Source organism: Coenobita brevimanus, chromosome 24 (assembly GCF_032717465.1).
Source record: "Coenobita brevimanus isolate Jiangsu-jjx chromosome 24, ASM3271746v2, whole genome shotgun sequence".
In the NCBI taxonomy this organism is placed as follows: domain Eukaryota; kingdom Metazoa; phylum Arthropoda; class Malacostraca; order Decapoda; family Coenobitidae; genus Coenobita; species Coenobita brevimanus.
Window position 1 is genome coordinate 61087407 of NC_136977.1, and position 16915 is coordinate 61104321.

General features: G+C 38.2%; 1 protein-coding gene across 14 annotated transcripts in view; it reads right to left on the bottom strand.

Moving 5' to 3' along the window:
- Positions 1-16915, bottom strand: part of LOC145393515 (uncharacterized) — a 1158665-nt gene that overhangs the window by 22323 nt on the left and 1119427 nt on the right. For 11 of the 14 annotated variants that reach the window (XM_080267654.1, XM_080267659.1, XM_080267660.1 and 8 more), the window contains 4 exons: positions 16493-16663; positions 14541-14755; positions 13479-13566; positions 11982-12008 (listed from right to left, as the gene is read on the bottom strand). In XM_080267654.1, coding sequence (XP_080123780.1) covers positions 11982-12008; positions 13479-13566; positions 14541-14755; positions 16493-16663 — 501 coding nt within the window. The remainder of the gene's footprint in view (positions 1-11981; positions 12009-13478; positions 13567-14540; positions 14756-16492; positions 16664-16915) is intronic. The other 3 variants (XM_080267651.1, XM_080267658.1, XM_080267652.1) reach the window with 3 other exon arrangements.

A 16915-nucleotide genomic window follows, 5' to 3' on the forward strand; every position in this document is an offset into this window, starting at 1 on the left:
AAGAAGGAGGAGGAGGAGGAGGACACACAATCCACCCAACCATCAATTGCTCTTGAGTAAAAACTCAACAAGTTGGAAACACATGACCTTCCACTTCTAAATCCAAACTGACTATCAGCCAAAATATTCATCTCTTCCAGATATTTTAACCATCAATCTTTCAGAATTCTTTCGCACAATTTTGCGACCATGCTGGTTAGGGACACTGGTCTGTAATTCAGGGGTTCTTCCCTGTTTCCTCCCTTATAAATTTGTACCACATATGCCCTCTTCCATTCTTGAGGCACTTTCCCCTCTTCCAGAGAACACACAATTAAACTGTGAATCTTATCCACCAGTTGTTTTCTGCATTCCTTCAGTACCCAATTAGAGATTCCATCTGGTCCTGGGGCTTTCCTTACATCTTGAGTTTCCAGTAATTTATACACTTCCTGTACTTCCACTTTTATATCTTTTATCACTACATTTCTAGTCACTCCCACCCCTTCCACAAACTCCTTTTCATTTGTGAAAACTGATTGGAAATATTTGTTCATTATTTCTGCTTGCATTGCCGCATCTTTATAGACCTCTCCTTCTACTTTCAGTTTGGTTATTCCTTCCTTTTGTTTCAATTTGCCATTGACAAATCTATAAAACAGTTTGGGTTCATCCTTACATTTATCTATTATACCTTTTTCAAAATTCCTTTCTTCCTCTCTATGTATTCTTGTGTATTCATTTCTAGTTCTTTTATATTCCTCCCTCTGTTCTGTTGTTCCCTCTTTTTCTCCAATGGTTCCATGCCGTGTCTCTCTCTTTTTTTGCTACCATACACCTTCTATTAAACCACTCCTTTTTCCTGTTTTCTTTCCCCCTTACTCTTGGCACAAATTTTTCTACTCCTGAATGATAGAAGCCTAGAAAAATATCCCACTTCTTCTCTATCTCTCTTGATTCTCTGAATTTTCTCCAATCTGCATTTTCGAAAAATTTTCTCAAACCTGTAAAGTCTGCTTTCCCAAAGTTGTTTCTTCCCTGCCCATAAAGCTTGTCTCTTGGCTCCACGTTCCCTGTTATCTGCAACTCAATGACCACATGATCACTATATCCTCTCCAGTTTCTAATTTTATATTTATCACTTCGGCCCTGCCTTCTCCCATTTCCATGATATCTACATTTATGTTGTTCTTCACTGCTATCATCACTCCACCTCCTGTTTTTTCTTTTCTGTCTCTTCTCCACAGTTTGTATTTACCATCTCCCATGTGAACATCAATATCTTCTCTTAATTTGGTCTCTACAAAGCACATAACATCAGGTTCATGTACCCTCAAAAAATAGTTGATTTCTAGCCTTGCCGATATTAAACCATCAACATTAGTATATGCCACCTTCCAATTATTTTTGATGTTTTTTATACCCTCTTTTCTCCTTCTCTCTGCCGGTATCACTTCCTTAATTTCTGATCCATGACTCTCCAATAAAACACTGTCTTCTCTTCCTCCGTTCTCTGCTCGTTTTTTACTTTTGCTTCCCTTACTAACTCCTTTATTTTAGCTCTTTCTTCCTCATTTGCATCTCTACTTATCCAAACATTTTTTAACCCTTCCTTGTCTGATAATTTCCATGTTTTACTGATAATTTCGTTTACTGTTGCCTGAGACTTAAACTTTACCTTCAATGGCCTTGCCCCTCCTTCCTTGTACTTTCCTAACCTAAACACCTCTTCAATCTCTCTTGAGCTTTGTTGTTTTCCTCCATGACTACTGATATTATTTCTTTAACCTTACTCAGTTCTTCTCTTTCTCTTTCTGATCTTATTGTCATACGTTTTTCTTTAACTCCTGAAATTATTACACATTTTTTCTTATCTGCTACATCCCTAACTAAAGATTCTCTACTTCTCAGCACCCTAACCACTTCTCTCTCCACCTTTTCCTTGCTTTATTGTTCTATAATCTCTTTCAAATTTACATTTCCCTCTTCCTGAATTTTCTTCCATCCCTTATGTTGCTCCTTGATTTCTTTAATGTGCTCGTCCTGTATTCTTGATTTGGATTCATAATCATTTAGTTTGCTTTTCATCCTGTCTGATTCTTCTTCCAACCTCTTATTCTCCCTCTTAAGCTTTTTTATTTCATTTGAGGCTGATTCATTGCTCACCTTTAATTCAGTAACTTCTCTTTCTTGTTCGTCACAACGTATACGAATTTTTTCCAGTTTATTTCACAGAGTTTTGATCTTGTTTTCCTGCTCTATGGTCCGTTCCTGTAACTCTTTAATTACTGCCCATACCTTTTTTTATCTCCTAGACATTCCTCTCCGCTGTTGTCTCTACACCTGCTATGCTTGTTTGGTTCAACTTAATACTTCCATTTCCCACGTCCTCTTCAGAGAAGCCCTCGAACTCTCTCTCGCCACTTGTAAACATTGCACCATCCCTTTCTGCCATGAATCAACCATATGGAGACTTTCTATTTTCGCCATATCTTGTTGATTTTATGACCGAAACTGCGATTTTTTAACTACTGTCCAATGGGACCACCACTCACGCACTCATTAATATAATCACAAATAGGCTGGTCTTCTTTTTGTCGCTCATTCAGCGATTATTTCCCCACGATCCAGGAAGAGCTCCGTCTCTGTCAACGACCTATGTGTGTGTGTGTGTGTGTGTGTGTGTGTGTGTGTGTGTGTGTGTGTGTGTGTGTGTGTGTGTGTGTGTGTGTGTGTGTGTGTGTGAGAGAGAGAGAGAGAGAGAGAGAGAGAGAATGAAGATCAAATCCATCTCTTTTTTTAACTTCACTTGTTTTGTACCAAGCTCCCAGGAAATGAGTGAAAAGGGGCATAAGAACTGAGCTCTACAACAGTGGGTGTACATGAAGAGACGGCAATGTTCATACTCATGATTAGATACAGTAGGTGCTCGATGTAATGAACACCGATATGGTGGAAGCCCGAGACAGCGAAAGAATTTTTTGTTCCCCCCCCCCCCATTAAAAGGAAAATTTCTGTAAAATTGAGAATAAGCCCGAAAAGGAAGTTCCGTTCCAAAAATCATTGAATTACTGGAAATAGTTCTGTAAATCGAGAATGTCATTGAGCCCATAGCAGACCGTTCCCCTGGCAGGTGGTGTGGTGTTGCCATATGTCCCTACTAATCTGCCTGGGTAGTTGCAACAGCATGGAATGGGTTACATTGCGTGGCCCATCCAGTATTCACATGATCACCCTACTGTTAGCAATAACTCCGCGTGTGTGTGGCTTTGCCTTCATATTGCAGCCTTATTTGTGTTTTTTTTCAGTCAACCACAGCTTTTATGACCCATGCCTAAAGCTCATGAAAAGAAGGGGAGGGTTAGGCTTTCTCTTGCCCAGAAACTGAAAATAATTGAGAAGATGGAGAACAGACTAAACCCAGGGGATTTGATGGAGTATGGGGTAAAGAAAACACAAGTGTATGACCTATGCAAACACAAAGATGATATGCTAGTGTTAGTGAAAAATCTAAAATGTTGGAAAGGAGGTCTCTGAAAAAAATGAAGTTTGAAACATAAGACAATGCGGCATTAGGATGGTACAGGCAGGAAAGAGCCCAGGGCTTGCTTGTGTCTGGGCCTGAGATAAGGAGTGCTGTACTGAGGTTTGCTGAGAAACTCAGAATCAAGGACTCTGTGGCTACTGATGGGTGGATAACAAGATTTTGTACATGATATGACATTACACTCTGAAAAATTGTGAAAGAGGAGTGCAGTGTTGAATCTGAAAGTTCTCAGCCTTTCATTGGGGAATTAAAGAAGATTAAAAGGGAGACAGGCCTTCAAGACTGAAGAACTTATAATGCTGATGAAACTGGGCTTTTTTGGAAAGCCCTGCCTAATGCCACACATGCTGAGGAAAGCCAGTCCAGTGTGCCAGGCCACAAGCAGAGCAAACCATGTGTGTCTGTGCTGTTGTGCACAAATGCCGATGCTTCGCACCGCCGACTGAGGGCATTGGTGGTGGGGAATGAGAACCAACCACATGCAATGAGGCCCATCATGAATAGTTTGCCTGTGGACTATGACAGCAATACCAAGGCTTGGTTCACAGGCAAGATAACCAAGACTTGGTTTTTTGACTGCTTTGTGCCCTCAGTCAAGGGGTACCAGATGAGGGAGCACAATGTGCAGCCAGCTGAGGTTAGTGTTTTGTTGCTGCTGGACTAGGCCCCAGTCCATCCCTAAGAGGAAGTGCTGACCACCCATGATGGGAAAAATCAAGGCCATGTTCCTTCCTGCCAACACAACTTCCATCCTGCAGCCCATGGACCAGGGGATCATCAACACCTTCAAGTGGCATTAAAGAAGGCTGATGCTGGATGACATTCTGGTGGTAGAGATTGAGCCAGAAGAAGGACAGGACACCAGAGGGCAGTGCAGTGTTAAGGCATGGAAGAAATATAACATGCATGACACTGTGCTGAACATCAGGAGGGCATGGGACGGTGTGGCCACCAGGACACTTATGCATAGGTGGAATGCAATTTTTGGCCAGAGGGACCACATGCAGCTGCAAAAGGAGACAGCAGATTTAGAGGGCTTCACTGCAGAGGAGTGCACAGAGGCCTTTCACCAAGCAGGCAAGGTTGAAGTGGACATGGAGGACATCCATGAATGGATGGATATGGATGCTGGTGACCCTGGCTACCACATCCAGTCCAAAGAGGAAATGTGGTGGAAGTGACTACAGAGGAGGCACCAGCTGAGGAGGAAGTGCAGGAGTCTACTAGCAAGGTCTGACTATCAAAGCCAGCAATAGTGTTGACACACTTCTGGATTTCTTCATCAACAACAATCATGAGGATCTCCAAGTGTTTTACCCTCAACTGAGAGATGTGAGGACCAGAATTAGGAAGATCGAGAGAGAGATGTATGCCCCAAAGTGGACCAAGACTGACGACTTCTTCAGGTCACCACTACCACGTAAACCAAAAGAAAGGAAGGACCGTTGCACATCAGGCATTTCCTTGCCATCCACCTCTAGCCTCCCCTCAACTGAATCTGATCTCTCTGACCTCAACCTCTGCCCAAGGAACCCCTACATCATTACCAACACCACCCCTGATGCTCCCCAGCCCCTCTATCACCCCAGTACCACTTTTAGTGCTGATGGAGGGTGACTGACAGTGACTAAACCACCCCCAGGCCTGACACAGGTTTGGGGGGGGCCAGTATGGCTACCTGTGTCAGGCATATTTCTGCAACAAGTGCAGAACCCCTACTTTTGGAGGTAAACCCTACTGTATTTTACTATCCCTATTTACTATACTAGAGTACCGTATTTGGTACACTACTTTCCTCACCTTATTCTTTACGTGTGCATATTTTATTATTTATTCATTACTGTATTTATCAATGTTAACAATTACACAATAATACAATAAAGTTGGGGTATTAATTATAGGTTCAGACTGCTGTGTGTAACACTGACAGTTAGCACAATTGGCCAGGTTTGGGTGCGCATTGTCAGGAACTTGGCCTGACCATTGTCTTCAGGGATTGAGTGGAAAGTTTCTCAAAATACTAGAATTTCCTTTATATGGAGCCCTGGTTATGGAACTTGATTTTGCAGAAAATTCGAGGAAACGCAATAAGGGTTGGCTGAATTAGTTTGTAAAGTCGAGCAGCTACTGTTCTTATTTCTCTGTCCCAGCAATATAATGCTGTTGTAAGCAGTAAGCCAGTTATGGATTTCGAGTCCATGTACTGCTGACAGCGCCACTGTGGCTGTCCCCAACCAAAATGCATGGACCTGTAAGTGTGATACACTTTCCTGAGACTGAGAGGGCTCTCCTTCCATGCTAAGGGATCTTCGTATGCAGCATGTGTTAGGAGTGTAATGCTATACGGCAGTGAGACCAGGGCAATAAAGGAAGTGGATATTTGCGGGCTCAAAGGTACAGAAATAACAATGATTAGGTGGATGTGCAGTGCGTCCTTGAGTGCAAGGCCTAAGGGGGCTAGGTTTACGATGGAAGAGTTGAGAGGTAGGATGGGACTGCCGTGTACTGGTGCTGTAATGAGGAGAGGTAGATTGAGATGGTTTGGGCATGTCGAGAGGATAGGGGAAAATAACTGGGTGCAGAAAGTGGAAGTGTTAATGTTTGGGGTAGGGTAGTGAGAGGTAGACCAAAAAAGACCTGGGACAAGATCACTGAGTGTGACCTCAGGATTATGGGATTAAACAGGGAAGCTGCCAGAGATCTAGCTGCATGGAGAGCCGCCATTAGGTGACCAAGGCAGATGCATGCAAGCATGTTGGAGCCTTCAAAAACGAAAATAAAAATGAACTTGACCCAACCCTGCCCATCCACACCATTTTGACTCCATTCCTGGGCATACATGGAACTCCTATGGCTCTTCAAGCCTGGAGTTGTTACATCACTTTTTATCATTATCAGAATGACTGAAACAATACTACATGGCCTATGCTCTTCTTCCATTCATCAATATGAGCCTTGCTGAAAATTATTTACTAGTGTCTTACAAAGCAAAGTTTTCCCATCCATTTCTCCTAAATTATTCTTAATTTAATTAGTAAAGTTACTTTTTGTCTAAAAGTTCTGAAATGTAACTAGTGTGATAAGTACAAATAGTGCAAATTGTATGTGGTGCAGTGGCCCTAAGTCTCTTGTGTATTGTATGTACAGTGATAATGTTATAGATTTTTATAATTATAATTAATGCCTCTGAGTTTTCAGGTATGATTAATCACGGTGTAGCTCAGGATATTTATTTCTCCATTTTCCACCAGGAAATTTATTTCTCCATTTTCCACCTTCTGCCATGGTGTTTTCAGTCATCAGCTGACAGGGGTAATTGTTTATAATGATCAGTCAGAGGTGGGGGCGCTCACCATCCACTCACTCGATCTAATGCTGCTGTCGGGTGTTTGCCCTTTCCTCTCCTCCATCCTTCTTTCCTTCCATCCTCTTCTGTCTTCCTTTCCTTCATTCTTTCCTTGTCCTTCTGCTTACGGGTAACTTTACACTCTCTCTTCTGTCTTTCTTTCCTTCATTCTTTCCTCTTCCTTCTGCCTGTGGGTGACTCCACACTAAGTGACAAGCCAAATGGTTTCCTGTACACCAAGAAAACATTTACTACACTGGGTGGTAACCATATAACCAAATTTTGACGCCTGGTGGTTTAGTGGGTAATTATTGCGCTCTAATCGGATTGAGCTGGTGAAGGTTTATATCCATGGGATGGTTGGGGTTGATTGGTCATGTAATGCCACTCAGGGATGAGTGAAGCTGGTCACTCTCATCTTAAATGTCAGGACCAACTGCCTAGCCCCAGGCTCCTACACCCCTCATGGGGCAATGTAGGATTGGATGATGGATGGATGGATGGATGGATCAGTCAGATGCTACAGAGTGTTTTTGCATGGCCACTTTGGCTTTAAGCCAAAAAAAGATGCCAGGCTTGAGCCTCAGGTCTTGCAAAAATGTGTCTCTATTCTAGAAATAGCATGGGGAACATAACTTTAAGGCACAAGACCTGACGAGGCCAGTAAATATAGAATCTTATTATTCCATTAATAAAATAACTTAAAAAAAAAAACATACATCAGTCTCATAATACCAAAATCATGATTAGAGTACAAATAAACTAGTAAGTGATGAAATGTCCATAAATAGACTAAGTAGGATGGAGGGTGAGAGATTGATGAGGAGAGTGTATGTGAGTGAGGTGGAGGGGGGTAGAAGGAGGGGGAGGCCAAGGATGAGATGGAGGGATGGAGTAGAGAGGTATATGAGAGAGGGGTGTGTGAGTTGGGAGCAGGGCAATGAAATGGTGGGGGACAGGGCGACGTGGAGGCAATTTCTTTGTGGTCACCCCGTACGGGATTAGCCTAAGGCATCTGGCAATAGATAGATAGATAGATAGTAATGAAATTAAATTACAGTACCTTATTCTTTTAGTAATGTAAGAAGTTACCAAAAAAAAAAATGCATATAAAAATGTTAGACAAGGTCAAAATTACTCTTAAAAAAATAAACAAGACAAGATCATCACTACACTGATTAAACACTATGAAAGGCAGAGCACTGAGGGACCAGGGACCCTCAGCCTCAATCCTTGACTGCTAACACCCTTGTAGCCACAGTTTTCTACATAGTCTGACAAATGAACACCAGCGGCACTCTCTTCCACTTGCATCCATCGACAACCACAACAGTTAAAGAGTTAAAGACTTTCTAGTGCATATCTAGATATTTTTTTTAAGTAATATTAACTAAAAAATAATCACCAACCTAACCCATACCCTAATGCATTTATGGGGTGTGGAGATTTATCCCAGTACTCTCTGATCTTTTACCCATTCACTCCAATGACATAGGATGTATTTATCACTTTACAGTATTTGCGTTAATTCTAGACAGTTTCATTACAGCTTAGGAAGGATCACTTTCCACTTCAAAAAGTCTCTCCTGAGCTAAATAAAATCCCTGGAGCAAGAATACGAAACACATCACTGGACTGAAGGGGTTACGAATAAGAATAAGAGAAGAAAAAAAAGCCCCCAGGTATAGAAATCACAAACATCTGTGCCATAAGAAGGGTAAGACAACACAATTACTGGATAGTGGGATCACCACTAATCCTGCCCATAAGGTAATACAAGACCCGGGTTTTTCCAGCTAATGGCTCCCCCACCCCTCCTTTTTTTTTTGTTGCCTCTTGCAACAGGTAGGCACATATGTGTAGTACCATTTTCCCCCCTCCCATCCTGTAACATATTAACAGCAACATACAAACAGCTCAAGTATGACTGGAAAAGCATTGTGTCCAAAAAAGTAGTGAAAAATGTTTTCTATTACCCTTTACAACTAAAGGGTACTCAACAAACTTTCATTCAAAAATCACTGTACAAATAAGAAGAGACAAGGAAAAATACACGACCTCAGAATTTGAAAATAAATAAATAATGAACTTGGAAAGCTATACTGGTATCAGAAGTTATCAAAATTAACTGCCAATAATCTTAGCAATCATGCTGCCTGAGACACTGTCAACAGAATCTTACATCTTTAAACTCGCTCTATGTCAGACTTTTACATTCAGAATTTCTTATACTCAGCGTACTGTCTAAGCTGACACCACTCTCAATGCGACAAAGATGTGAGGCTGAGATAATCACTGGCACATTCTTCAGCTTGCAACATATATCCAATAGATGCAAGAAATCATAAAAAAAACATTTGTATATTACAACTGTTAGTCCATCTCTCATTATATGCCAGCCAGCAATATCTACAATGGTTTTTTTTTTTTTTTTTTTTTTTTTGTGGGGGGGGGTCAAAAATCCTCTCAAATCTTTCTTTGGGGATTAATAATGCAGTGAACATGGGTCTGCCTTAGAGTGAGTTCAAATAAAAAAAAAAAAAAAAAAAAAAGCACTGTACTTTAAATGCTGCAATTAATGCATCTGAATATACAGTATATATATATATATATATATGAATACCCCATGCCTAGCTTCAAGGTACTTTATCAGATGTAGTCATATATCAAACCACATCAATAAATACTGCTGGCACAAAGAAAAAATCGTAAGAAATAACTAATGCAGCACTGCAATACAACTCAAGTGACGTTAAGAGTTAACAGACAGCAGCACACCAACCATGCACATGGGTCTAGCTGACACACCATCTAGTCTAACTAATAATGAAGTAGGGGGCTGTTAGAAGCCTGATGGGACTCATTATACTAAATTGCTATTCTGGAATTCTGACTTCAGTCTGCATTTCACTTTCATTTTCATAAACCAAACTTAAACAGCTGAAAAGAAATGTTATTTCTAATTTAATGATGAATATATTCACTGTCCCATCAGAGTGCTCATTATGATGAAATATATTACAAAATGGCTGTGGGCCACAGCAACCAGGCATTTTTTTTTAATAAAACAAAAACAGCGAAGTCATATATTACTCTATATAACTTTCAACTGCTGAAAAAGAATTTCTAAACAGTTACACTAGTTTTTAAATTAAATGCCATAAGTGCATCTACCCCTCTCTATAATCCTTCCTCTCTTTGCATGATAATTAACTGACTTGTTTTTATATCGCAATAACAAACTATGAACAGTTTTTACACACTACCAGTACCACATACAGTACATAAACTGGATACACCTGGTAGCTTATTTTCTTTAATGTACAGTAGTACAAAAATTCCTTATGGCCATTGCAATTGCCATGATGGTCAAACATGGTGCATGTATTTGTAGGTGTGTTCTGTCATTTACTCCTTCATTCAAAACAGCTACTTTGTCTTTGCAGACACTGATATATTAATACAGTATACAGTCCCATTGATATCCGAAATACTGCAACCTCTCCAGGATCAAACCGAGCAGTGCAGACTACATGACATGAATGTTAAAAACAATTCTGAGGGGTGATTATGTAATATAATTACATTATGGGTGCATTAGATGGCTTTGATTCCTGGAGGGGGATCTTTTTTACCGATCATATCATACCCCCACAAATAATCAAACAATGTTGTCTTCATGTACAGTTCATGCTTACTAATAATGCCAATTTCTAACTATAAATGCAACTGCCAACAAATCATTATGTTTTCTGTATTTCTGGCAAAGATGCTATTAGCAGCATGCTGCCATCAGAGACCCAGGCTGATGGTGTAGCTTCAGCAGAGAAATACACTTCTTATTAAAGAGTGCTGATAAAAATGTGCTTAAGTAGACACAGCCAATTTCCTACTTTTCATCTGAAAACCCAAAGTACATACACTTAACTTCTGAAGTAAGCTAACCTATGATTATGATTGTAACACAGAGTATATATAATATTGCACTGTGTTGTCAGCAGAAGACTGTTCAACCAGTTATCTAAATTATGAAGGTTTGAAAATTTGACAATTACTGAGCAGATAAATGAAATATTACTGAAGTTTCTTTTAGATTCATATCTTCATAATGCCTGCACTGAAACAATGATATAGTGCAGTACTCTTTTACCATTAATACACAAGCATATTCTGCCCTTAAGAAATACCACTGAGCCTAACTCTAAGCCTGCAACTTTTATACAGTATATATTGAGGTGTACCCATCATCACTGAATCAATGTGTTCACCTCAATCTTATTAACATGAAGCACTAATTATGATACTAGTACAGCAGATTCAACAGCCAATCTGCCAGTCTTTAAAACAAGCCTATATTCTGTGTTTTATTCTTGGTATGGAAAGTTATACTTTTTAAAAAAAGAATCAGTTACATAATATGCAAATTCTTCATTCCATACCTGAAACTACACTTTAAATATGGCCATAAGGTAGCTTCTTCAAACAGTGACTAATATATAATGTGACAACATTGTATCAATGCAATAAAGAGGGAGCATAACATCACCAAGACAGGTGAGTATGAGAAAGGTAGACTAAACATCTCTGGGTGCACAAAATTTTTGTAAACGTTTTACATAAATCAAACTATAATATTGCCAAATTTAACGGTCACAACACCCAACAATTGAGTAAATGGGTTATGTAGCAAAGTTAGAAATGAAGTTTTCATTAAATGTATAGCATTAGCTCCCACGTACTGATATTACAGACTTCAGTCTGGAATTCTGCGACATTTCTTGAGGTCACCTTTGCACTTTAGTAAACAACTGATGTTCTAAAATCCAAGAAAAAGAATTTTAATTCAACTTTAACTAAATAGGTTGTCAGTGCGTGACATAACTCTTACGGTATACTGCAAAAATGTATTAGTTCCATGTTTTAAACAGGACTTCCTCAAGACTACTACATTACATCAGCATTTTGTGCCATGAGAAAGGCACGCAGATATAAATCTTACAGTCTAAAACACTGTTGAAATATAGCTGTGGTGACATCAAGGGTGGCCATAGCAAGAGGTCCCTAGTGGTCCTAACAGGTCTTCATGGCAGCTAGCTCTCCCTAACGTACCTCGGGGTATTCTCAAACAGTGAGTGGCTACGACAGAAAACAAGAACCTAGAGTTATACATGCAGGCAGCTGTGTGATGCTCAGGGATTAACAGTCATGGAATGTTACTTCACAAATTTACTTATAATCAAAATATCTATAAATACTGTGGACAAAATCTTTTGCTATATTTTTCTGTAATTCTGAACATCAAGGTATAAATTTATTCTTTATATCAAGAGTCTCTGATTCTCTCTTATTTGGGAAGATACCATGCACAAGTGGGCAAATATGAAGAAATTGGCCTTTTCCTAAGATTAAGAGTTTACCAATATGTACATCTTATATTTCTCATATACATTAATACCAAAATATACCAAAGGCTAATATAAAAATTTTAGAGTTCCTTCATACTGATCTTGTAATATATAATATACAGTAATAAAATTGAAGAGTATGGCTGTAACAATGTACAGCAAAACTAAATAAGAGACCTGATTAAAAGTTCAGTGTTAATAAAAGCTTTTCTACCAGATACTGTATATGCCAAAATCAATACACAAAATGTAATACTACTATTGCTAATAAAAATACCAACATGGTCAAAAAGTCAAGTCCTACGTTGGGCCATGATATTCTGATAATTGTCGTTATCTGCAAATTATAGTACTGTACTATAATACTGCACCACTCAAAATTATCAATGGCACAGGTAAAATTGTGCAAACTGGGAGTGCTTCAGAAGCTTCACTTTCACAATCCACAAACATTAAAAAGAAAAAAAAAAAGAAAATCTAACTTCCACTTTCATTAACAAATCACTTAAGTTGATCAACCTCATTATCACTTCTTAAGCACTGTGCATATGAGCATACTGCATATTAAGCTGCACAGGTAGATGAAAACTCTTTACAAATGATGATACTATAATTTAAAAAAATAAATAAATCCTCACAGTTTCAATTTTCTGTACTCCTCATATATTAAAAAAAAAAAAAAAAAATCTAAAAAGAGACCTAGAAGTACTTACCCAAATAATACCTCCATAATGGTAAATCATCCATTACCAGTATGTTGTTTTTACATAATTCAAGATACATGCAGGTTTTCACTAATTCAAACACTTCATAAAAAAAAATTGGAAGCAAATGAGGAAATCATATTAATGTGCATTCAAACAAACTTATTTTCTAGAAATTAAAATAAACCAAACTCTTCAATAAAATCAAATTCTGAAGCCAATATTTTTCTTTCATGGCCAACACTTCAGTGAATATGATGAGGAAAATTTATAGCAGCAGCTTTCAATCAACTACCTTTCAATGAGTAATATGTATGGAACCAATAATCACTGTCAAGTACAAAACCACAATGGAATAAACTTCAATTATCTTGAAATACATTAGAGTCAAGAGAGCCAATAATCAGAATAGTCAGGCCCAATCAATTCTGCAAAGTCATAGGTGGCTACAGCTCCTATCCATTCTCAAACAATAAAGCCACTGAGAGATGCCTTACCTTCGGGTATGTTGTGCGTCACGGTGAATGTCTTGCCAGTATCCAGAGGTACTGTCCAGTTTACAGGGTCAGGGCTTTTTACCATCACCTACGGAGACAAAAAAATAAACTCCAATTAAAATTTTGATTATTTGCACATTATTACAAAATATTCTGTGTGATACTATTACGGTTCCTTGTAATCTATCTTGATAGTTATAATTTTGAAAGCAGGTACAATGCTGTCATCATTTCATATAATAATAGCAAAGCATTCATTCATTACCAAATTCTCTATGTCAATATCTAAATCTCATTTACTCTAACATGAAGGCTACTACTGTATAATTAATCATGGCACCATGCAAAAAATAAGTAAATACATAAATAATTAAATAAAATAACAAAAATCAATAGACACATCCATATACAAAATTCCAAGCTTACTGTATATTATCTTCCAAAAGGAAAATTTTACTTAGCTGTTTCTCTTGTCATACTTCCATCTGATTTCAAACACAAGGCTAAACACTAGCTTCCTAGAGTTGCTCTCTCTCTCATTCTTTCTTGCAACAACAATAAGAAAGGAGTTACAGAAACTTAGAGCCTCCATCTCTACATGCAATCATGCACTCTGAATTATTGGGCATCTGTCTTCTTCATGTACAATAATATGAAGAGGATTCAATGACAGTGCTATATTATAATACGGTACTCATATAAATTTCCCAGACACTGGTGAGATAAACTACAAAATTAATTGCTGAGTTCAAGATGTCAATGTGGTGTAAAATTAACCAAATAATATACAAAGCAAAATTTTACATACAGCTGTCCAACTCTAGAAAATACAGCCATGAAACTAACTGACTAACACAATGTCTTCTAACCATAGTACATTATTTTGTTTCCACTGAAGTGAACAGATGATCAAGTAAAAAAAATCAAACTACATTTTCTTCTATCTCCACTACAATAAACAGCTGATCAAGAAAAAGAAAAAAATCCTTCTAACTACTTTTTCTTTAATCTCCACTACAGTAAATAGGTGATGTAGAGTAAAAAATTCCTGAGAAAACATACCCATTTACCAACCTGATCGGGGGACTTGACCCGGGTGGGTTCTGGGGGAGTCTTCACCACAGGCTCATACTTCTCAGGGTCAAACCTGGGCTCTGGGGTGGACTTTCTGCCGGCAGACTCCTTTAGCGCCTCCACAGGCTCCTTAGTAGCATCCTTGGGCCCATCCTTAGGGATGATTTCCTTCTCTTTGTCCTTCTTTGCCTCATTTTCTTCGCCTGTTAAAACAATGCATGATATAAAACTATTCAATCTCCACAAATGGTACCTTTCATATGCACAGTGTGGTAAGCTGCTGTAGTAACAATCTGTGCCAAAAACAAATAAATAATAATAGTAAAAAGACAAATAAACAAAAATTAATATTCATCAGTATAACAAAAATCATGCATGTTTTATTTACTATACTGGGAGTGCAATGGTGCAAAGACAAAATTCTTTTTTTAGAAGTAAAATTTTTGCTACATTCCCCTGGCATCAAAAATGAAATGTCAGTAATATAAAATTTCTGCAACATTCCTTTGGTACTGAAAACGAGATGTCAGTGACAAATTTATTAAAAATATCCTAAACTTCCACAGATGGTAAAAAAAAAAAAAAAAAAAAAATCCTAAAGCAATTGTATGCTTTTTTAGCACATTACTAGTATTGAGAAAACTGTATGTGATATGTGCAAAACATTTAATCATTACACAAAAAGTTTTCAATATGTAAATGCTTTAATGGTAAAAACTGAAGATGTACAGTATTTCAGATTACCATATGAAGTACACGTAATCATTCACAGCATAATGAACCACAAACACACAAGTATCCACAACACAAAACACTAATAGTCGTTGAGTGCAAACTAAACAAGTTCCAATTACCACATTTCCATCTTATTAGTTAACAATTCCTAGTAAGATAATATGCACCAATTATTAGGGGACAGGGTGTTCAAAAATAAATACAAGTGAATGCATTCCAGGGAGCCCTCACCACCACCACAACCAACACCCACAATAAGAAAGAATTAACAGAAGAAACAACAAGGCATCTGCATAAGAAAAACAGTATCACTTTATATTCATTTTAACACAAAGTACATATCAGGATACCACTCTAAGATTATAACTCCTGCAGCCTGCAATACAATGAGATGGCATTCTAAGGTTTACCAGGGTTGAGGGAAATTATGAAAAAAATGATAAGAAATTTATCCACTGCAAATGGAATAACATGATTACCTCTTTCTTAATGAGCATGGTCTACTTGACAACAGATGCTAGACAGGGAATGTAAAAAATCATTATCATAATTTACTGACACTGTAAAACTGCCATTAAACAATCAAGAATGGTAAAAGTCACTGATATTAATACATACTGAGCAGTACATTTTAAACTGCAGTTATTTATACAGTAATCAAAAATATGAAAATTTAGGTTTCAAGTGAGTACATACATACAGTACATGGAGATATGAAAAAAAAAAAAAATAAAAAACAAATAAATAAATGAATAAAACGAATGTTTCATAAGGATTTCTCACAATTTCCCTACTTCCTGGGGGGAGGAGCATGACCAAGGGTTGGAGAACACACTAAGCTGTAGAGGGTAGACAGTAAACCAACAAACCTGAGCATGAGCTTCTACTCACTACAGGACTTTCTTTAATCCGACCCTCGTTTCACATACAGTAATATATATTCAAGAAACTAGTGCTGTAATATTGCTAGGATAAATGGGTTACATTAGATTTACCATGTGAGTACTTGGTCTGAGAGAAAAAAATTTAACTGGTGGCCTCTTTGATATCTGGTTTTGTATATTCATTTCTCTATCAAAAATGATAACTGAAGTGAGAGGAGTATCCTACTAAAGACGAACGTGGTAATCGGATTAATGAAGTGCGGCAGCAAAGACAGCAAACCAACACTACTTACTACATTGCATCTTATCAGTCCTACTTACTAATAAGTTTTTTCTCCACTTTGCTCTTGTCTTCACCCTTCTTTGGTGAAGAAGTGAGGTCATGAGGCTTAGCTCTAGAGGCTTTCTTAGGCTCTCTACCCTCATCATGGGAGGAGGGGCGGTGGGGCAAAGCATCTGTACCCTTGCGGCGAGCACTAGTAGAGAGGGACGCTAGAAAAAGAGCATTGTGCCTATGTAGTGGACCTGGCAAGCTGTTGAATGGCGGGTCAGACACAAGCTGTGGTACAAGTCATTAAGTCGGTCTGGTCACGAAGCAACATAATCTGTCATCAAAATAGGCCAGTGCATCTACTCTTTATTTACATTAGCTGAATAAAAAATTTTCTTTTAATCAACAACATACAACCATATGACTTCAGTTTAATGAATATGGTAAAACCTAAGGCATGTATAATAGAAATT